The sequence below is a fragment of the Pseudophryne corroboree genome, chromosome 2 (genome assembly GCF_028390025.1).
Source record: "Pseudophryne corroboree isolate aPseCor3 chromosome 2, aPseCor3.hap2, whole genome shotgun sequence".
NCBI lineage: Eukaryota > Metazoa > Chordata > Amphibia > Anura > Myobatrachidae > Pseudophryne > Pseudophryne corroboree.
Window position 1 is genome coordinate 767,704,035 of NC_086445.1, and position 23,255 is coordinate 767,727,289.

At 49.4% G+C, this 23,255-nt stretch overlaps 1 protein-coding gene across 8 annotated transcripts in view; it reads right to left on the bottom strand.

The window, feature by feature from the left end:
• Positions 1-8,135, bottom strand: part of ZBED1 (zinc finger BED-type containing 1) — a 506,379-nt gene extending 498,244 nt beyond the window's left edge. For 2 of the 8 annotated variants that reach the window (XM_063955480.1, XM_063955478.1), the window contains exon 1: positions 7,831-8,135. Coding sequence is in view for 2 of the 8 variants with exons in the window: in XM_063955484.1 (XP_063811554.1) it covers positions 7,831-7,930 (100 nt within the window). In the remaining 6 variants the exon portion in view is untranslated. Of the gene's footprint in view, positions 1-7,060; positions 7,174-7,546; positions 7,679-7,830 lie in introns of those variants that run through there. The other 6 variants (XM_063955477.1, XM_063955476.1, XM_063955484.1 and 3 more) reach the window with 5 other exon arrangements.
• Between the last annotated feature and the right edge of the window lie 15,120 nt (positions 8,136-23,255).

Below are 23,255 nucleotides of genomic sequence, written 5' to 3' on the forward strand. Positions count from 1 at the left end.
GGCATCACTGAACAGTGCCAGAGGCAAGTTATGTGAAATACTACCGGCATAAAATAGGATTTTGATAACCTACCAGTAAATCCTTTTCTCCTAGTCCGTAGAGGATGCTGGGGACGACATCAAGACCATGGGGTATAGACGGGATCCGCAGGAGACATGGGCACTCTAAAGACTTTTCATTGGGTGTGAACTGGCTCCTCCCTCTATGCCCCTCCTCCAGACCTCAGTTGTAGGAACTGTGCCCAGGAAGACTGACATTTCGAGGAAAGGAATTACTTAACTAGTGGTGAGATATCTACCAACTCACACCCTCAACCATGCCACACACATGGCATTCAACATAACACACGCCAACAGGCATGAACAAATTGCAGCAACATGCTGAAACCAAGATAACACAACTTGTGTAACTGCAGGTAAAGTACACACTGGGACGGGCGCCCAGCATCCTCTACGGACTAGGAGAAAAGGATTTACCGGTAGGTTATCAAAATCCTATTTTCTCATACATCATAGAGGATGCTGGGGACGACATCAAGACCATGGGGTCTATACCAAAGCTCCAGTACGGGCGGGAGAGTGTGGATGACCCTGCAGCACCGATTGACCAAACTTTAGGTCACCATCGGCCAAGGTGTCAAACTTGTAGAACTTAGCAAATGTGTTTGACCCTGACCAAGTAGCTGCTCGGCAAAGTTGTAATGCCGAGACCCCCTGGGCAGCCGCCCAGGATGAGCCCACCTTCCTAGTGGATTGGGCCTTAACCAACGTCGGTAACGGCAATCCAGCCGTAGTATGAGCTTGTTGAATCGTATTTCTAATTCAACGTGCAATAGTCTGCTTGGAAGCAGGACAGCCAATCTTGTTGTGATCATACAGGACAAACAGAGCTGTTCTAGCAACATAGATTTTCAATGCTCTAACCCAGTTGTTCTCAAACTCGGTCCTCAGGACCCCACACAGTGCATGTTTTGCAGGTAAACCAGCAAGTGCACAGGTGTATTAATTACTCACTGACACATTTTAAAAGGTCCACAGGTGGAGCTGAATATTTCACTTGTGATTCTGTGAGGAGATCTGCAAAACATGCACTGTGTGGGGTCCTGAGGACCGAGTTTGAGAACCTGTGCTCTAACCACATCTAGAGACTTTTGGGGTAATTCTGAGTTGATCGCAGCAGGAACTTTGTTAGCAGTTGGGCAAAAGCATGTGCACTGCAGGGGGACAGATATAACATGTGCAGAGAGAGTTAGATTTGGGTGTGGTGTGTTCAATCTGCAATCTACATTGCAGTGTAAAAGTAAAGCAGCCAGTATTTACCCTGCACAGAAACAAAATAACCCACCCAAATCTAACTCTCTCTGCAAATGTTATATCTGCCCCCCTGCAGTGCACATGGTTTCGCCTAACTGCTAAAAAATTTCCTGCAGCAATCAACTTGGAATTACCCCCCTTGAATCAGTGAATGTGTCAGTAACTACTGGCACCACAATAGGTTGGTTTATGTGAAAAGCAGAAACCACCTTAGGAAGAAAATGTTGTCGAGTTCGCAACTCTGCCCTATCTTCATGGAAAATCAGGTAAGGGCTCTTGTGAGACAAGGCCCCCAATTCAGACACCCGCCTTGCGGATGCCAATGCCAAAAGCATCACCACTTTCCAAGTGATAAACTTCAACTCTATCTTTTGTAGAGGCTCAAACCAATTCGATTGAAGGACCTGCAATACCACGTTAAGGTCCCATGGTGCCACTGGAGGCACGAACGGAGGCTGGATGTGCAGAACCCCTTTCACGAAGGTCTGAACCTCTGGAAGAGAGGCCAATTGTTTTGGAAGAACACTGACAAGGCCGAAATCTGGACATTGATTGATCCCAATCGTAGGCCCGCCTCCACACCATCCTGCAAAAAAATGGAGAAAACGTCCTAAGTGAAACTCTTCCGTAGGAGCCTTCTTGGATTCACACCAAGACACATATTTTCTCCAAATACGGTGGTAATGTTTTGACGTTACTCCCTTTCTGGCCTGAATAAGGGTGTGGATGACCTCATTAGGAATACCCTTCCTGGCTAGGATACGGCGCTCAACAGCCATGCCGTCAAACGTAGCCGCGGTAAGTCTTGGTACACACATGGCCCCTGCTGCAGCAGGTCCTCCCGAGAAGGAAGAGGCAGAGGATCTCCTATGAGTAACTGCTGAAGATCTGGGTACCAAGCCCTTCTTGGCCAGTCTGGGGCAATGAAGATTGCTCAATCCCTTGTCTTTCTTATGATCCTGAGTACTTTTGGGATCAGCGGAAGTGGAGGGAAAACATACACTGACGGAAACACCCACTGGGTCACCAGTGCATCCACTGCTACTGCTTGAGGGTCTCTCGACCTGGAACAGTATCTCTGAAGCTTCTTGTTGAGACGAGACGCCATCATGTCTATTTGAGGAACTCCCCAAAGACTTGTCACCTCTGCGAAGACTTCTTGGTGGAGGCTCCACTCTCCTGGATGGAGATCGTGTCTGCTGAGGAAGTCTGCTTCCCAGTTGTCTACTCCCGGAATGAATATTGCCGACAGAGCTTGTAGATGTTTTTCTGCCCAGCGGAGGATTTTTGTCGCCTCTACCATTGCCGCTCTGCTTTTCGTTCCGCCATGCTGTTTATGTATGCGACTGCTGTTACATTGTCCGCCTGGATCTGCACGGGACGGTCTTGAAGAAGATGTACCGCTTGTTGAAGGCCGTTGTAAATGGCTCTTAGCTCCAGAATGTTTATGTGAAGGCAGGCTTCCTGTTGTGACCAGCGTCCCTGGAAGTTTTCTCCCTGAGAGATTGCTCCCCAGCCTCGGAGACTTGCATCCGTGGTTACTAAGACCCAGTCCCGAATCCCGAACCTGCGTCCCTCTAGAAGGTGAGAGCTGTGCAACCACCACAGGAGCGAAATCCTGGTTTTTTAAGACAGGATTATCTTTCTGTGCATGTGTAGGTGTGACCCCGACCATTTGTCCAACAGGTCCCACTGGAATACTCTGGCATGGAACCTGCCAAACTGTATGGCCTTGTAGGCAGCCACCATCTTCCCCAACAACCGAATGCACTGATGGATCGACACACTTGATGGTTTCAATATCTGTTTTACCATTTTCTGGATTTCCAGAGCCTTTTCCAGCGGAATAAATACTCTCTGAACTTGTGTCCAGAATCATCCCGAGGAAAGACAACCTTGTCGTCGGTTCCAACTGTGACTTTGGGTAATTTATGATCCGCCCGTGTTGTTGGAGTATTGAGAGGGATATGTTTTGTAATAACTGCTCCCTGGATCTCGCCTTTATCAGGAGGTCGTCCAGATAAGGGATTATATTGACTCCTTTCTGACAAAGGAGGACCTTCATCTACGCCATCACCTTGGTGAATACCCTCGGCGCCGTGGAGAGACCGAAAGGTAACGTCTGGAACTGGTAATGGCAATCCTGAATCGCGAATCTCAGATAAGCCTGGTGAGGAGGATAAATGGGAACATGCAGGTAGTCCCCCTCATCTAGACTGGCAATCACCGCCCGAAGTGATTCCATCTTGAACTTGAACCTTTTCAGGAAGAAATTCAGATCTTTAAGATTTAAGATCGGTCTGACCGAGCCATCCGGCTTCGGAACAACAAAGAGGCTTGAATAAAAATCCCGCCCTTGTTGTGACAACGGTACCAGGACTATGACCTGGTCTTGACATAATTTTTGGATTGCCGCCGTTACTGCTTCTCTCTCTGGCGGAGAAGCTGGCAAGGTCGATTTGAAAAATCGGCATGGGGGAACGTCTTGAAACTCTAGTTTGTATCCCTGGGATACTATTTGCAACACCCAGGGGTCCAGGCCAGAAAGAATCCAATCCTGGCTGAAGAGTTTGAGACGTGCCCCCTCCCGAGCGGCCTCCCGCAAGGGAGTTCCAGCGTCATGCTGGGGATTTGGCAGAATTAGGGGTAGACTTTTGCTCTTGGGAACCTGGAGCCGGTGTGGGCTTCTTTCCCCTTCCCCTACCTGCAAAGAAGGGGGAACCTCTCGTCTTTTTGTATTTATTGGGCCGAAAGGACTGCATTTGCGGGTGATAGGTCTTTTTTGTCGGTGCAGGCGCAGAGGGCAAAAATGTTGACTTACCTGCGGTAGCCGCCGAGACTAACGCATCCAGGCCATCGCCAAATAAGGCCTCACCTTTATATGGGAGAGCCTCCATGTTTCTTTTGGAATCTGCATCCGCGTTCCACTGGCGAATCCATAAGGCCCGCCTAGCCGATACTGCCATGGTAGCGGCTTGTGAACGCAAGAGTCCACTATCCTTCATTGCTTCCAGCATGTAGGCGGCAGCGTCTTTGATATTCCCTAACTTAAGGAGTATCTCATCTTTATCAATCGTGTCAATTTCTGATGACACGCTTTCTGACCATTTTTCAATAGCGCGACTCGCCCATTCGCAGGCAATAGTGGGCCTGAGCAGTGTACCATTGGTAACAAATGGATTTCAATGTCGTTTCCATTTTGCGGTCTGCCGGCTCTTTAAGAGAAGCCGTGCCAGGAGCAGGGAGAATTACCTTCTTTGTCAACCTGGAAAGTGCACTGTCTAACACAGGGGGTGACTCCCATTTTTTCCTGACTTCAACCGGGAAAGGATAAGCTATGTGAATCCTTTTGGGAATACGAAATTTTTATCAGGATTCACCCACATCCCTTCAAACAGAGCATTTAGTTCGTGTGAAGGAGGGAACATGACTTTGGATTTCTTTTCCTTACATAAACAAGCTTTCTCCTGAGGTACAGGAGTGCTTTCTGTAACCTCCAACACGTCCCTTATAGCCACAATAATATATTGTATACTTTTTGCCAATTTATGAGCTCTCTCTCTGGATTCACTATCGTCGACACAAGAATCAGAATCCGTGTCGGTATCAGTGTTTACAACATTTGCAAATGGTCTCTTATGTGACCCAGAGGGGCCGCCCGCATAAGGAATAACAGCATCCTGAAAAATCACATCTTCCACAGATTTTCTCCAGCAAGCAGCCTTAGATTCAGACTTATCCAATCTACGGTTAAATCAGATGCATACTGTCACGCAGCTCTTTCACCCATGCAGGCTCTTGGTGTGCCGGTAGCGCCACCACATTACAACTCTGTATCCCTAAAATGGCTTCCTCCGGGGAGGAACTCCCTGCAGCAGATATGCCATACACTTGTACAGCACTCACACACACTGGGACTTATTTGGGGACAGATCCACAGTAAAATCTGTCAGAGGGACATAGTATAGGAGCAGCCAGCTCACAACCCCAGCGCCTGTATTTAGGGGTACATTTACTAAGCAGTGATAAGAGCGGAGAAGTGAGCCAGTGGAGAAGTTGCCCATGGCAACCAATCAGCACTGAAGTAACATCTATAACTTGCATACTATAAAATAATATAGAGCTGCTGATTGGTTGATGGGGAAATTTCTCCACTGGTTCACTTCTCCGCTCTTATCACTGCTTAGTAAATGTTCCCCTTAATGTCTGTGAACACAGAATGCCCACTGACATGTAGCGCTCTTTACACAGTAAAACACATTTGTAAAGCACCCAAATCGCTTTGTGCCCCCTTATTTACACCCTGAATACTTGTAGGCAGAAGTGGAGGAGGACCAGCTATATCTCTGCAGCCTGAGGAGAGAGAGAGAGAAAATGGTGCTGAGCAGTGTGCTGGCTGCCTGAGGAAGAAGCTCCGCCCTTTTTACTTCAGAGACTGTTTGTAATATTTATACTGGCGGGGGTAAGGCTGTGCCTGGGCATCTTATGCCCCCTATTAGCCTGTTTATAGCGGTATTTTGCTGCCCAGGGCACCCCCCCCCCATGCCCTGCACCCTGCAGTGCCTGTGTGTGTGGGCAGCAATGGAGCGCTGCGCTCCTGCCAGCAGCGTCGTACCTCAGCAGTAACTTACTTGATTGAAGTTCAATCTTCTCATATTCACCTGTCTTCTGACTTCTGGCTCTGTGAGGGGGGTGACGGCGTGCTGTGGGAGTGAGCATCTAGACACGGCTAGCGTTCAGTTCCCTTCAAGAGATAATGGTGTCCTGTCAGCCAGAAGCAGAGCCATGAAACTCTGAGGAAGTTGGTTCTGCTTCTGCCCCCTCAGTCCCACGAAGCAGGGAGTCTGATGCCAGCAGATCTCCCCGAAATTAAAAAACCTAACATAAGTCTTTTCAGAGAAATTCAGTAGAGCTCCTCAGAGTGCATCCAGTCGACCTGCGCACATTTCTAAAACTGAGGTCTGGAGGAGGGGCATAGAGGGAGGAGCCAGTTCACACCCAATGAAAAGTCTTTAGAGTGCCCATGTCTCCTGCGGATCCCGTCTATACTCCATGGTCTTGATGTCGTCCCCAGCATCCTCTAGGACGTATGAGAAATGCAATATGATGTCAGCATTAAGCAATGTTGTTAAATGGAGCTCAGAGTTTGTGCCATCATCGGTATGAAGTCATAAGGGGGGTACACACTTAGCGATAAACGATGTTGCTCATTTTTACCCTTCCTGAGCGACGTTGTTAAATTTATCGCTACGTGTATATGGCGCCACCAATGAGTGATGTGTGGCCCCGTGGGTCGTTAACGACCCTCGCTGTCGGCGGTGCATACAGCTCAACTCGGACTGACGCCCACAAGATGCATGCACGGCCCAGCTACGGCGTGACTTCACCGAGCAACATTCAGTGTGCATACCTCCCAACTGTCCCGTTTTTCACGGTCTGTCCCGCTGTCCCACCCTGCAATTGCGGCACTTGCCACGAAGCCACGCCCCCTTGTCATTAGGTCACACACCCTAAAAACGGGCGCGTGCCTTCGGCGCACATTGCCGTCCCTCAACCGCTGAGATCAAAGTTGGGAGGTATGAGTGTGTACTCACTGCCAACAACCGCCAACGGCCCGGTAGGGGAAACACTAGGCGACGCTGCTGCACCTTGCCTAGTGTGTACCCACCTATACACTGTACAGAGGTAATACAACAGAGCACCATAAAAAGAATGCTCTCTTTGCAGCAATTACAGCATTGCAGACCTTTGGCATTCTAGCTGTTGGAGCAAGCTGGCCTGTGTGGTCATACTGTATGTCAGGGATGTAACCTATAGTAACTGACGGGAGGAGATTAGACGCCCTTGGTGTCCCAGTGAGCATCTGTCTGGGGACTAGGGGTCACGCTCGTGCACGGCAGCACAGCAGTAGGAGTAGGGCGGGAGCGCGCCTATGTTTGGAGGGAGGGGCCCTGCTACGGTGTCGGGGCGCGCACTGCTCTGTCTCGACGGGTCGCTGCTGCTGGAATATTTATCTGTGAGATTACATCTCAGATCTCATTTCGGCGACTATTCCCACCCCGGGGCCGTACTGTAACGACTGGTGTTCGCGGAAAGAGTCAAGGTCGCCACGTCTCCGCTCCTCCTCGCCCTATCGCTAGCTGCCGCCTTCCCCCGCTATCATCACGGCGTGTCCTCAGTACAGCGACTGTTCTATCGCGGAGGTGTAATAACCCAGACGCTGCGTACCGACCTGCTGTCGTCAGCGGGAGCTCTCTCTCCTGCTCTCACGGCCCCTGCCTGCTGCTGCTGACAGCTGTATGTCGCAAGCGATTGGACACAACCCCCGTTCACCACAACAGGATCAGCGAGACATCGCGATATGACAGGGGTTTAATGTCCCGACAGGCACCGCACACACACTGCCAGTGATAGTTACGTCACGATATGCGACATTTATGTTTTGTAAAATGAGTTTTCTGTACTATATCAGTAGCACATACAGCATAATGCACAGGCGGGAGCCTGCAGTCTGACCTGGTACGGTGAGGGAGCGGCCGAGCAGCTGCTGGAAGATCACTTTCACTGCGATATAGTAATTCCTGAGAGTCGGTAACATGGCGCCCCAGAGCCACATGCTTGCTGCGGAGGGGAGTGGGGATGAGGCATACGCTCGTGCTGCTGCTGTGGCTTGTCACACCCACGAAACTTCCCACCCGCGGGTGTGATGTGTATTAGTTCCTGTCCTGACAGTACGGCGACTCTGGTGTGTGAGGATCACTGCTCTGATTTCATTTGAGACCCACCAACATGGATGTAACCCTTTCCATCAGGTATAACATGCTCTGCTCCTGGGCTTTCTTCTAAATTTACTGTGCCTCACCTGTGTTGAACTAGTTAATGGATGAGAAAGGTGTTTCACCACACAGGTCATGGCAATCATACATTGAAGCCCAGGAGCAGAGTATGTACCTGATAGAAGGCGTCATGTTAGAGGATTTTCACATTGTTATCATTATTTATTGCAAAGTATATTATGGGATTCTATTTGGGAGAAAATGTAGTAAAGTTTTTTCATTCTCATTTATTTTTTTTCGCTTAAGCTGGGTACACATTAGACAATGTGTATCCAGCACGAAATTGGTGGCAATGGGACCTTGGGTAGGTGTCTGCATCAGCAAGTGCATAAACACTTCATGCTGCATTTGGCATTGGTCCTCATTGGTCAAATCGCCAGATTGAGCTACATGACCCCGATGTGCGAAAGCATACATTGTCAGCGACGTGAAGTGTACACAATGCACTAGTGTCATTCGGATCCGTCGGAATCTGCCATATCGTTAACAAAAATCGTCTAATGTGTACCCAGCTTTATTCTATAGATCTAACATGTTTTATCAAGCCCTCATCCATCTAGCTATTTTATAAATCTTGGAAATATGTTATATTGTTGATTAGACCACTGCTGTCCAGATTCAGTGGGGGCTCTCATAATGTTGGAAATATTAAATTTGCGCACAGAAAAAAAGAAAATGCAGCTGCACACTAGTACTAAGCACTGCTAGTCACCATAATTATAAACAATGCAGCATACCTCCCAACTTTTGTCTTATCCGAGGAGGGACACTTTGCTCGATTTTAGGGGGTGTGGCCTAACAGAAAGGGGCGTGGCCACGCGGCAAGTGCCACAATCGCAAGCCACGCCCCCGTTTTCATCATTATGGGGGCATGAACAGCGCTGTGAGAGCTGCTGGTCATGCCCCCTGGCCCTCTCTGCCGTGAATAGACCCTGTGCGCATGCGCACAGCATCTATTCACCGCTGCTCTGCTCAGAGCAGCGAGTGACGGGGGGATCTCCCAACTGCCCCCCCGCCCGCGGGACACTGCGACCCGCGGGTGGGACAGACCGTGAAAAACGGGACTGTCCCGCCGAAATCGGGACAGTTGGGAGGTATGATGCAGTCTGACATGGGGTGTAATTCAGAGTTGATCATAGCAGCAAATTTGTTAGCAGATGGGTAAAACCATGTGCACTGTGTGTGGGGGGGGGAAAGGCAGATATAATATGTGCATAGTTAGACTTGGGTGGGTTATATTGTTTCTGTGCAGGGTAAATACTGGCTGCTTTATTTTTACACTGCAATTTAGATTTCAGTTTGAGCACATCCCACCCGAATCTAACTCTCTCGGCACATGTTATTTCTCATACGTCCTAGAGGATGCTGGGGATGCTTCAAGAACCATGGGGTATAGACGGGATCCGCAGGAGACATGGGCACTTTAAGACTTTAAAAGGTGTGTGAACTGGCTCCTCCCTCTATGCCCCTCCTCCAGACTCCAATTAGATTCTGTGCCCAGTGAGACTGGATGCACACTGAGGAGCTCTCCAGAGTTTCTTAGAAAAAAGACTTGTTAGGTTCATCATTTTCAGGGAGACCTGCTGGCAACAGGCTCCCTGCATCGTGGGACTGAGGGAGAGAAGCAGACCTACTTCTGTGAGTTTCAGGGCTCTACTTCTTAGGCTACTGGACACCATTCGCTCCAGAGGGTCTGATCGTTAGGTACGCCTAGATGCTCATTCCCGGAGCTGCGCCGTCAACCCCCTTGCAGAGCCAGAAGTCAGAAGCCGGGTGAGTAGAAGAAGGTCTTGGGCAGCATAAATTCTCAAATAGCGACTGGCAAGAGTGTATACAGTGCTGGGCACTAAATACAGACCTCCGCCAGTATAAAGATGTGAAATTAAGCGGGACTGAAGCGTGCCATTAAGGGGGCATGGCTTAGCCCTCACAGCCCTGACCAGCGCCATTTTCTCTTCACAGAAGCTGCAGAGACGCTGAGCCTGGCCTCCCACACTGCTGTACAAGTAACGGTGCAAAACGGGGGGGGGGCACGAGATTTGGTGATATTTTATTGAAATTAAAAGCGCTAACAGGTCTGGGCAGTATATTACTCGCTTCAGAACCGGGATAGGCGCTGGGTTGTGAGCTGGCAGAACTCCCTCTGTTGTTCTAACAGGCTTTGCTGTGGGTCTGTCTCCTATAGCCCCAGTGTGGTTGTGGGTGTCGGTACGCGTGTGTCGACATGTCTGAGGCTGAGTGCTCTTCCCAGGAGGAGGCTGGAGTGGGGACAGAAAAGGCTGTGGGAGTGACCGTGTTGTCACTGCCGACGGCTGATTGGCTAAATATGTTTAGTGTTTTGAATTCAAATGTGGCTCGATTGACTAAGAGATTAGATAAATCTGAGTCTAAGGACCAAGCAAGGAGGAAATCCATGGAGGATGCATTGTCACAAGCTCAGACCCCTTCGGGGTCACAGAAACGTGCATTTACCCAGATAGCGGATACAGATACCGACACGGACTCTGATTCCAGTGTCGACTATAGTGATGCCAGATTAAATCCTAAACTGGTTAGGAGCATTCAGTACATGATTGTGGCGATAAAATAAGTATTACATATCACTGAGGACCCTGCTGTTCCTGATACAAGGGTCTGTATGTTTAAAGGAAAGAAACCTGAGGTAACGTTTCCTCCCTCTCATGAACTGAACGCTCTTTTTGAAAAGGCTTGGGAAAATCCTTACAAGAAGGTACAGGTTCCCAAAAGAAAATTAAGATTTTAAACCTACCGGTAAATCTTTTTCTCCTAGTCCGTAGAGGATGCTGGGGACTCCGTAAGGACCATGGGGTATAGACGGGCTCCGCAGGAGACATGGGCACTCTTAAGACTTTAGATGGGTGTGAACTTGGTCCTCCCTCTATGCCCCTCCTCCGGACCTCAGTTAAAGAACTGTGCCCAGAGGAGACGGACAGTACGAGGAAAGGATTTTTGTTAATCTAAGGGCGAGATACATACCAGCCCACACCATCCACACCGTACAACATGGAATATACGAAACCAGTCAACAGTATGAACTAAAAGCATCAGCCAGAGACTGATCTCAACCGTAACATAACCCTTATGTAAGCCACAACTATATACAAGCCTTGCAGAAATAGTCTGCACTGGGACGGGCGCCCAGTATCCTCTACGGCAGGCATTCCCAACCACGGTTCTCAAGGCACACTGACAGTGCAGGTTTTAGTAATATCCAGGCTGCAGCACAGATGGTTAAATCAAAATAACTGCGGTACTAATTAAGTCACCTGTGCTGAAGCCTGGATATCACTAAAACCTGCACTGTTGGTGTGCCTTGAGGACCGTGGTTGGGAATGCCTGCTCTACGGACTAGGAGAAAAAGATTTACCGGTAGGTTTAAAATCTTATTTTCTCTTACGTCCTAGAGGATGCTGGGGACTCCGTAAGGACCATGGGGATTATACCAAAGCTCCAGACCGGGCAGGAGAGTGCGGATGACTCTGCAGCACTGATTGAGCAAACATGAGGTCCTCATTAGCCAGGGTATCAAACTTGTAGAATTTTGCAAAAGTGTTTGAACCCGACCAAGTAGCTGCCCGGCAAAGCTGTAATGCCGAGACGCCTTGGGCAGCCGCCCAAGAAGAGCCCACCTTCCTAGTGGAATGGGCCTTTACCGAATTACGTAACGGCAATCCAGCCGTAGAATGAGCCTGCTGAATCGTGTTACAGATCCAGCGAGCAATAGTCTGCTTAGAAGCAGGAGCGCCAACCTTGTTGGCCGCGTACAGGACAAACAGTGCCTCTGTTTTCCTAACTCGAGCCGTCCTGGCTACATAAATATTTAAGGCCCTGACCACATCAAGGGATTTGGAATCCTCCAAGTCACCCGTAGACACAGGCACCACAATAGGTTGGTTCATATGAAACGACGAAACCACCGTAGGTAAAAATTGAGGACTAGTTCTCAATTCTGCTCGATCCACGTGGAAAATCAGATAGGGATTCTTGTGAGACAAGACCGCCAATTCGGACACCCGCCTCGCGGATGCCAAGGCCAACAACATGACCACTTTCCAAGTGAGAAATTTTAATTCAACCGTTTGAAGAGGTTCAAACCAGTGTGATTTAAGGAACTGTAACACCACGTTAAGGTGCCACTAGGGGCACAAAAGGAGGTTGGATGTGTAGCACTCCCTTTACAAAAGTCTGGACTTCTGGGAGAGAAGCCAATTCCTTCTGAAAGAATATAGATAAGGCCGAAATCTGCACCTTAATGGAGCCTAACTTTAGGCCCATATCCACTCCTGTCTGTAGAAAATGGAGAAAACGACCCAGCTGAAAATCTTCCGTAGGAGCATTCTTGGCTTCACACCAAGAAACATATTTCCTCCAGAGACGGTGATAGTGCTTCGCCGTTACCTCCTTCCTAGCTTTGATCAGGGTAGGGATAACTTCCCTCGGAATACCTTTCCTAGCTAGGATTTTGCGTTCAACCGCCATGCCGTCAAACGTAACCGTGGTAAGTCTTGGAACACACAGGGCCCCTGTTGCAACAGATCCTCCCTGAGAGGAAGAGGCCACGGATCTTCTGTGAGCATCTCCTGAAGATCTGAATACCAGGCCCTTCGCGGCCAATCTGGAACAATGAGTATTGTCTGCACTCTTGTTCGTCTTATGATTCTCAATATTTTTGAGATGAGTGGAAGTGGAGGGAACACATAGACCGACTGAAACACCCACGGTGTCACCAGGGCGTCCACTGCCTGAGGGTCCCTCGACCTGGAACAATACGTCCGAAGCTTGTTGTTGAGGCATGACGCCATCATGTCTATTTGAGGAAGTCCCCAACGACTTGTTATCTCTGCAAAGACTTCCTGATGAAGTCCCCACTCTCCTGGATGGAGATCGTGTCTGCTGAGGAAGTCTGCTTCCCAGTTGTCTACTCCCGGAATGAAGACTGCTGACAGAGCGCTTACGTGATTTTCCACCCAGCGAAGAATCCTGGAGGCTTCTGCCATTGCTGCTCTGCTCCTTGTCCCGCCTTGGCGGTTTACATGCGCCACGGCTGTGACGTTGTCTGACTGAATCAGAACGGGTAGTTTGGGTTGTGAAGAAGACTCTCCGCTTGTTGTAGGCCGTTGTATATGGCCCTTTATTCCAGCACATTGATGTGTAGACAAGCCTCCTGGCTTGACCATATTCCCTGAAAATTTCTTCCTTGTGTGAGTGCTCCCCATCCTCGGAGGCTCGCGTCCGTGGTCACAAGAACCCAGTCTTGAATGCCGAACCTGCGACCCTCTAGAAGGTGAGCACTCTGAAGCCACCACAGGAGAGATACCCTGTCCCTGGGGGACAGGCTTATCCTCTGATGTATTTGTAGATAGGACCCTGACCACTTGTCCAGAAGGTCCCATTGAAAAGTTCTCGCGTGGAACCTGCCAAACGGAATGGCCTTGTAGGCCGCCACCATCTTTCCCAATACTCGAGTGCAGTGATGAACTGACACTCTTTTTGGCTTTAGCAGGTCCCTGACCATGTTCTGGAGTACCTGGGCTTTTTCCGTTGGGAGAAAAACCCTCCTTTTTTCCGTGTCCAGAACCATGCCCAAAAATGACAGCCGAGTTGTTGGAAACAACTTCGACTTTGGTAGATTTTGAATCCAGCCGTGTTGTTGTAGTACTCTCAGGTAGAGAGACCAGCTTCTCAGTAACTGATCCCTTGATCTTGCCTTTATCAGGAGATCGTCCAAGTATGGGATAATTGTGACTCCTTGCTTGCGCATGAGCACCATAATTTCCGCCATCACCTTGGTGAAAATCCTCGGGCCGTGGAAAGCCCAAACGGCAACGTCTGAAACTGGTAATGACAATCCTGTACAGCGAATCTCAGGTACGCCTGATGAGGGGGATAAATGGGGACATGAAGGTATGCATCCTTTATGTCTAGCGACACCATAAAATCCCCTCCTTCCAGGCTGAAGATCACTGCCCGGAGAGATTCCATCTTGAATTTGAACCTTTTCAAATACAGGTTCAGGGATTTTAGATTCAGAATGGGTCTGACCGAGCCATCCGGCTTCGGGACCACAAATAGGGTTGAATAATACCCCTTCCCCTGTTGCATTAGGGGAACCTTGATGATCACTTCCCTCTCTGGGGGATAAGCTGGCAAGGCCGATTTGAAAAACCGGCGAGGAGGCACTTCTTCGAAGCCGGGTTTTTCAGGGTCGGTCAGCTGGTGAGTTCGGGCAGGGTGCGATCATTTTCAGATATTCAGTCTCTTTGGAATATAATCAGTTCTGATTTTTTGAAGTTCCTGCAGGTTCATCATTTCATAATCTCTTCCAAGAACATTTCTGATATAACTAGGGATCTCACCGTATTTGAAAAAATGTGTGTCTCTCCTAGATCTCCTACACATACCATCTCTCAAATTTATGCGCTTATTATGGAAGACCTGTTTCCGCAACCCCCTACCTTTATGACTTCCTGGGAGAAGGAACTGCCAGGGCTACCTACACAAATCAATTGGGACTCCGTATTTCGTAACGCCCAGGCGAGCTCCTTATGTTTATCAACATTGGAGACTCTTTATAAGCTCATATATAGGTGGTATAGGACTCCCCTTGTCCTTAATAAAATGTTTCCCTCTCTCTCGAATCTTTGCTGGAGATGTAGAATCGCCCCAGGAGCTTTGTGCACATATGGTGGGACTGCCCTCTTGTAACTCCATTTTGGACAGAAGTATTTAAATGCTCCGAGCTGATAGTAGGGTATGTAGTCCCTAAGTACCCAGGATTTTGGCTTCTCAATCACACCTCCGCGGGTGTGCATTCCTACAAACGCTCCCTATTGAGACATCTTAGCAACGCTGCAAAAGCGGTTATTCCAACCATTTGGAGATCCGCCTCACCGCCCTCGATTAAGCTGTGGTTTAAAAAGATTGATTACTTTTTAGATATGGAAGACCTTATCTCCTTCTCAACAGGGAAAACCATTAACTTCACAGCCATCTGGTTTCCCTGGTATGATTTCAAGGAGTCACCTGTATATCGGTCCTATATAACTACTTAGTTTTTATCCCATTACGTATTCTGTATCTATTTAGCATGTTTCAGATAATTGACAAAGTCCTCCCTCTTATCTCCCAAAGGACTCATCCTCTCTATGCAGATACCTTTGCCTACCTCTACATTTCACGACTTCTCCTTTTCTTTTCTTCCTTTCCTTTCTTCTCTTTCTTTCCTTTCCTATATTTCTCTTACGTCATAGAGGATGCTCGGTACTCCGTAAGGACCATGGGGTATAGACGGGCTCCTCAGGAGACATGGGCACTGTAAAGAACTTTTAGTATGGGTGTGCACTGGCTCCTCCCTCTATGCCCCTCCTCCAGACCTCAGTTAGATTCTGTGGCCAGAGGAGAATGGGTGCACTACAGGGGAGCTCTACTGAGTTTCTCTGATAAAAGAATTTTGTTAGGTTTTTTATTTTCAGGGAGCACTGCTGGCAACAGGCTCCCTGCATCGTGGGACTGAGGAGAGAGAAGCAGACCTACTTAAGTGATAGGCTCTGCTTCTTAGGCTACTGGACACCATTAGCTCCAGAGGGATCGGAACGCAGGTCTCCCACCGCCATTTGTCCCAGAGCCGCGCCGCCGTCCTCCTCGCAGAGCCGGAAGATAGAAGCCGGGTGAGTATAAGAAGAAAGAAGACTTCAAAGGCGGCAGAAGACTTCAGATCTTCCCTGAGGTAAGCCGCTGCGCGCCATTGCTCCCATACATTACACACACTGACAGGCACTGATGGGTGCAGGGCGCAGGGGGGGCGCCCTGGGCAGCAATATAAACCTCTGGACTGGCATTTTTAATATATGGGCTGCGGGCAGTAGATATATACATTCCCCGCCATTATTTGTACATTTGAGCGGGACCGAAGCCCGCCGCTGAGGGGGCGGAGCTTGGTCTCACAGCACTAACCAGCGCCATTTTCTCCACACTGATCTTCGGAGAAGCTGGCTCCCCGAACACTCCCCTGCTGAACGGTGATACAGGGCTGAAAAAGGTGGGAGGGGGGGCGGCACATGTAGGCGCAGTGAGTGTATATCACAGTTAATATATATAAAAGCGCTTTATCTGGGAATTGGTTCCAGTGTCAGTTGGCGCTGGGTGTGTGCTGGCATACTCTCTCTCTGTCTCTCCAAAGGCCTTGTTGGGTATCTGTCCCCTTATAGATATATCCCTGTGTGTGTGGGGGTGTCGGTACGCGTGTGTCGGCATGTCTGAAGCGGAAGGCTCATCCAAGGAGGAGGTGGAGCAGATGATTGTGGTGTCTCCGTCGGCAACGCCGACTCATGATTGGTATGATATGTGGAATATTTTAAATGCAAATGTGACCTTATTACATAAGAGAATGGACAAAGCTGAGTCCAGGGAAACAGCAGGGAGTCAATCAACGGATTTGACTGGGTCACAGGGCCCGTCAGGGTCTCAAAAGCGTCCCCTATCCCAAATAGCAGACACTGATACCGACACGGATTCTGACTCCAGTGTTGACTATGATGAGGCAAGGTTACACCCAAAGGTGGCCAAAAGTATTCATTATATGAATATAGCAATAAAAGATGTTTTGAATATCACAGATGAACCCTCTGTCCCTGACACGAGGGTGCGCATGTATAAGGAAAAGAAACCGGAGGTAACTTTTCCTCCATCTCATGAACTGAACAAATTATTTGAAAAAGCTTGGTATACTCCAGACAAAAAACTGCACATTCCCAAGAGGATCCTTATGGCGTATCCTTTCCCTGCAAAGGACAGGGTACAGTGGGAATCCTCGCCCAGGGTAGACAAGGCTTTAACGCGTCTGTCCAAGAAGGTGGCGCTACCGTCTCCAGACACCGCAGCCCTCAAGGATCCTGCGGATCGTAGACCGGAAACTACCTTAAAATAAGAATTTACTCACCGGTAATTCTATTTCTCGTAGTCCGTAGTGGATGCTGGGAACTCCGTAAGGACCATGGGGAATAGACGGGCTCCGCAGGAGACTGGGCACTCTAAAAGAATGATTAGGTACTATCTGGTGTGCACTGGCTCCTCCCTCTATGCCCCTCCTCCAGACCTCAGTTAGGGAAACTGCCCGGAAGAGCTGACACAACAAGGAAAGGATTTGGAATCCAGGGTAAGACTCATACCAGCCACACCAATCACACTGTACAACTTGTGATGACCATACCCAGGTAACAGTATGAACAACAACTGAGCCTCACTCAACGGATGGCTCATAACAATAACCCTTTAGTGAAGCAATAACTATATACATGTATTGCAGAGAGTCCGCACTTGGGACGGGCGCCCAGCATCCACTACGGACTACGAGAAATAGAATTACCGGTGAGTAAATTCTTATTTTCTCTAACGTCCTAAGTGGATGCTGGGACTCCGTAAGGACCATGGGGAATAGCGGCTCCGCAGGAGACTGGGCACAACTAAGAAAGCTTTAGGACTAACTGGTGTGCACTGGCTCCTCCCACTATGACCCTCCTCCAGACCTCAGTTAGAATCTTGTGCCCGGCTGAGCTGGATGCACACTAGGGGCTCTCCTGAGCTCCTAGAGAGAAAGTATATTTTAGGTTTTTTATTTTACAGTGAGATCTGCTGGCAACAGACTCACTGCACCGAGGGACTAAGGGGAGAAGAAGCGAACCTACCTAACTGGTGGTAGCTTGGGCTTCTTAGGCTACTGGACACCATTAGCTCCAGAGGGATCGACCGCATGGAACCGGCCATTGATGTTCGTTCCCAGAGCCGCGCCGCCGGCCCCCTTACAGAGCCAGAAGCAAGAGTCCGGAAAATCGGCGGCAGAAGACATCAGTCTTCACCAAGGTAGCGCACAGCACTGCAGCTGTGCGCCATTGCTCCTCATACACACTTCACACTCCGGTCACTGAGGGTGCAGGGCACTGGGGGGGGGGCGCCCTGAGCAGCAATAAAAACACCTTGGCTGGCAAATGTATCACAATATATAGCCCCAGAGGCTATATATGTGATAAATACCCCTGCCAGAATTCATTAAAAAGTGGGAGAAAAGTCAGCCGAAAAAGGGGCGGAGCTATCTCCCTCAGCACACTGGCGCCATTTCTCCCTCACAGCTCCGCTGGAAGGAAGCTCCCTGGCTCTCCCCTGCAGTCTACACTACAGAAAGGGTAAAAAAGAGAGGGGGGGCACTAAATTTAGGCGCAATATACATATAGCAGCTATAAGGGGATATAATTTAGTTAATCCCTGTATTATATAGCGCTCTGGTGTGTGCTGGCATACTCTCTCTCTGTCTCCCCAAAGGGCTTTGTGGGGTCCTGTCTCCTGTCAGAGCATTCCCTGTGTGTGTGCGGTGTGTCGGTATGGCTGTGTCGACATGTTTGATGAGGAGACTTATGTGGAGGCGGAGCAAATGCCTGTAAATGTGTTGTCACCCCCTGCGGGGCAGACACCTGAGTGGATGGACTTGTGGAAGGAATTACATGAAAGTGTCGACTCCTTACATAAAAAATTTGATGACATGCCAAATGCGGGACAGCCGGCTTCTCAGCTCGTGCCTGCCCAGACGTCTCAAAGGCCATCAGGGGCTCTAAAACGCCCGCTACCTCAGATGGCAGACACAGATGTCGACACGGATACTGATACCAGTGTCGACGACGAAGAGACTAATGTTATGTCCAGTAGGGCCACTCGTTACATGATTGAGGCAATGAAAAATGTTTTACACATTTCTGATGTGACCCCAGGTACCACAAAAAAGGGTATTATGTTTGGAGAGAAAAAACTCCCAGTAGTTTTTCCCCCTTCTGAAGAATTAAATGAAGTGTGTGAAGTAGCGTGGGCTTGCCCAGATAAAAAATTGGTAATTTCTAAAAAGTTACTAATGGCGTACCCTTTCCCGCCAGAGGATAGGTCACGTTGGGAAACACCCCCTAAGGTGGATAAAGCGCTTACACGCTTATCAAAAAAGGTGGCACTACCGTCTCCGGATACAGCCGCCCTGAAGGAGCCTGCTGATAGAAAGCAGGAGGCTCTCCTGAAGGCTATATATACACACACTGGTATTATACTGAGACCAGCTAATGCTTCAGCATGGATGTGCAGTGCTGCTGCTGCATGGTCCGATTCCCTGTCAGAAAACATTGACACCCTAGACAGGGACACTATATTGCTGAACGTAGAGCATATTAAAGACGCTGTCTTATACATGAGAGATGCACAGAGGGATATTTGCCGGCTGGCATCTAAAATAAGTGCACTGTCCATTTCTGCCAGGAGAGGGTTATGGACTCGGCAGTAGACAGGTGATGCAGATTCTAAAAGGCACATGGAAGTTTTGCCTTATAAGGGTGAGGAGTTGTTCGGGGATGGTCTTTCAGACCTAGGCCCTCATTCCGAGTTGTTCGCTCGCAAGGCGAATGTAGCAGAGTTACACACGCTAAGCCGCCGCCTACTGGGAGTGAATCTTAGCTTCTTAAAATTGCGACCGACGTACGCGCAATATTGCGATTACAAACGAGTTAGCAGTTTCTGAGTAGCTTCAGACTTACTCTGCCTGTGCGATCAGTTCAGTGCTTTTCGTTCCTGGCTGACGTCATAAACACACCCAGCATTCGCCCAGGCACTCCCACCGTTTCTCCGGCCACTCCTGCGTTTTTTCCGGAAACGGTAGCGTTTCCATCCACACGCCCCTAAAATGCCGTGCATCCGCCCAGTAACACCCATTTCCTGTCAATCACAATGCGAACGTCGGAGCGATGAAAATGCCGTGAGTAAACTTACTTTCTTCATAGTAAAGTTACTTGGCGCAGTCGCAGTGCGAACATTGCGCATGCGCACTAAGAGAATTCTCACTGCGATGCGATGAAAAACTCCGAGCGAACAACTCGGAATGAGGGCCCTAGTGTCCACAGCAACGGCTGGGAAGTCAGCATTTTTACCACGTCCCCTCACAACCAAAGAAAGTACCGTATTATCAGGTACAGTCCTTTCGTCCCCATAAGAGCAGGCGGGGTAGAGGCGCGTCCTTTCTGCCCAGAGGCACAGGTATGGGAAAAAAGCTGCAGCATACAGCCAGTTCCCAGGAACAAAAGTCCTCCCCCGCTGCTTCTTCTAAGTCCGCCGCATGACGCTGGGGCTCAACAGGCGGAGCCAGGTACGGTAGGGGCCCGTCTCAAAAACTTCAGCAATCAGTGGGCTCGCTCAGAAGTAGATCCCTGGATCCTTCAAGTGGTATCTCAGGGGTATAGGCTGGAATTCGAGACATTTCCCCCCCGCCGTTTCCTCAAATCTGCCTTGCCAACAACTCCCTTAGGCAGGGAGGCTGTGATAGAGGCAATTCACAAGCTGTATTCCCAGCAGGTGATAGTCAAGGTGCCCCTACTTCAACAAGGACGGGGTTACTATTCCGCAATGTTTGTGGTACCGAAACCGGACAGTTCGGTGAGACCCATTTTAAATTTGAAATCCTTGAACACATGTATAAAAAAATTCAAGTTCAAGATGGAATCGCTCAGGGCGGTTATTGCAAGCCTGGAAGAGGGGGATTACATGGTATCACTGGACATCAAGGATGCTTACCTGCATGTCCCCATTTACCATCCTCACCAGGAGTACCTCAGATTTGTGGTACAGGATTGTCCTTACCAATTCCAGACGCTGCCGTTCGGCCTGTCCACGGCACCGAGGGTATTTACCAAGGTAATGGCCGAAATGATGATACTCCTTCGAAAATACTTGGACGATCTCCTGATAAAGGCGAGGTCCAGAGAGCAGTTGTTGGTCGGGGTAGCACTATCTCGGGAAGTGCTACAACAGCACGGCTGGATTCTAAACATTCCAAAGTCACAGCTGGTTCCTGCGACACGTCTAATGTTCCTTGGGATGATTCTGGACTCAGTCCAGAAAAAAAGTGTTTCTCCCAGAGGAAAAAGCCAAAGAGCTGTCATCTCTAGTCAGAGGCCTCCTGAAACCAAAACAGGTGTCGGTGCATCACTGCACGCGAGTCCTGGGAAAGATGGTAGCTTCCTACGAAGCAATTCCATTCGGCAGGTTCCATGCCAGAACCTTTCAGTGGGACCTGTTGGACCAATGGTCCGGATCGCATCTTCAAATGCATCGGCTGATAACCCTGTCTCCACGGACCAGGGTGTCTCTGCTGTGGTAGCTGCAGAGTGCTCATCTCAGAGAGGGCCGCAGATTCAGCATACAGGACTGGGTCCTGGTGACCACGGATGCCAGCCTTCGAGGCTGGGGGGCAGTCACACAGGGAAGAAACTTCCAAGGACTATGGTCAAGTCAGGAGACTTCCCTACACATAAATGTTCTGGAACTAAGGGCAATTTACAATGCCCTAAGTCAGGCAAAACCCCTGCTTCAAAACCAGCCGGTACTGATCCAGTCAGACAACATCACGGCGGTCGCCCATGTAAACCGACAGGGCGGCACGAGAAGCAGGACGGCGATGGCAGAAGCCACAAGGATTCTCCGATGGGCGGAAAATCACGTGTTCGCACTGTCAGCAGTGTTCATTCCGGGAGTGGACAACTGGGAAGCAGACTTTCTCAGCAGGCACGACCTCCACCCGGGAGAGTGGGGACTTCATCCAGAAGTCTTCCAAATGATTGTAAACCGTTGGGAATGGCCACAGGTGGACATGATGGCGTCCCGCCTAAACAAAAAGCTAGGAAAGTATTGCGCCAGGTCAAGAGACCCGCAGGCGATAGCTGTGGACGCTCTAGTGACACCGTGGGTGTACCGGTCGGTTTATGTGTTCCCTCCTCTTCCTCTCATACCAAAGGTACTGAGGATAATAAGGAGAAGAGGAGTAAGAACCATACTCATTGTTCCGGATTGGCCAAGAAGGGCTTGGTACCCGGAACTTCAAGAAATGATCTCTGAGGACCCATGGCCTCTGCCGCTCAGACAGGACCTGCTACAGCAGGGGCCCTGTCTGTTCCAAGACTTACCGCGGCTGCGTTTGACGGCATGGCGGTTGAACACCGGATCCTGAAGGAAAAGGGCATTCCGGAGGAAGTCATTCCTACGCTGATTAAAGCTAGGAAAGAAGTAACCGCAAACCATTATCACCGCATATGGCGGAAATATGTTGCGTGGTGTGAGGCCAGGAAGGCCCCAACGGAAGAATTTCAGCTGGGTCGTTTCCTGCACTTTCTACAGTCGGGTGACTATGGGCCTAAAATTGGGTTCCATTAAGGTCCAGATTTCGGCTCTATCGATTTTCTTCCAGAGAGAACTGGCTTCCCTACCTGAAGTTCAAACGTTTGTTATGGGAGTGCTGCATATCCAGCCCCCTTTTGTGCCTCCAGTGGCACCTTGGGATCTCAACGTGGTGTTGAATTTCCTAAAGTCACATTGGTTTGAGCCACTTAAGACCGTGGATTTGAAATATCTCACGTGGAAAGTGGTCATGTTGTTGGCCTTGGCTTCGGCCAGGCGTGTATCAGAATTGGCGGCTTTGTCATGTAAAAGCCCTTATCTGATTTTCCATATGGATAGGGCAGAATTGAGGACTCGTCCCCAGTTTCTCCCTAAGGTGGTATCAGCTTTTCACTTGAACTAACCTATTGTTGTGCCTGCGGCTACTAGGGACTTGGAGGACTCCAAGTTACTGGACGTAGTCAGGGCCTTGAAAATTTATGTTTCCAGGACGGCTGGAGTCAGGAAGACTGACTCGCTATTTATCCTGTATGCACCCAACAAACTGGGTGCTCCTGCTTCGAAGCAGACTATTGCTCGCTGGATTTGTAGCTCAATTCAGCTTGCGCATTCTGCGGCTGGACTGCCGCAGCCTAAATCTGTAAAAGCCCATTCCACGAGGAAGGTGGGCTCTTCTTGGGCGGCTGCCCGAGGGGTCTCGGCTTTACAACTTTGCCGAGCAGCTACTTGGTCAGGGGCAAACACGTTTGCAAAATTCTACAAATTTGATACCCTGGCTGAGGAGGACCTTGAGTTCTCTCATTCGGTGCTGCAGAGTCATCCGCACTCTCCCGCCCGTTTGGGAGCTTTTGTATAATCCCCATGGCCCTTACAGAGTCCCAGCATCCACTTAGG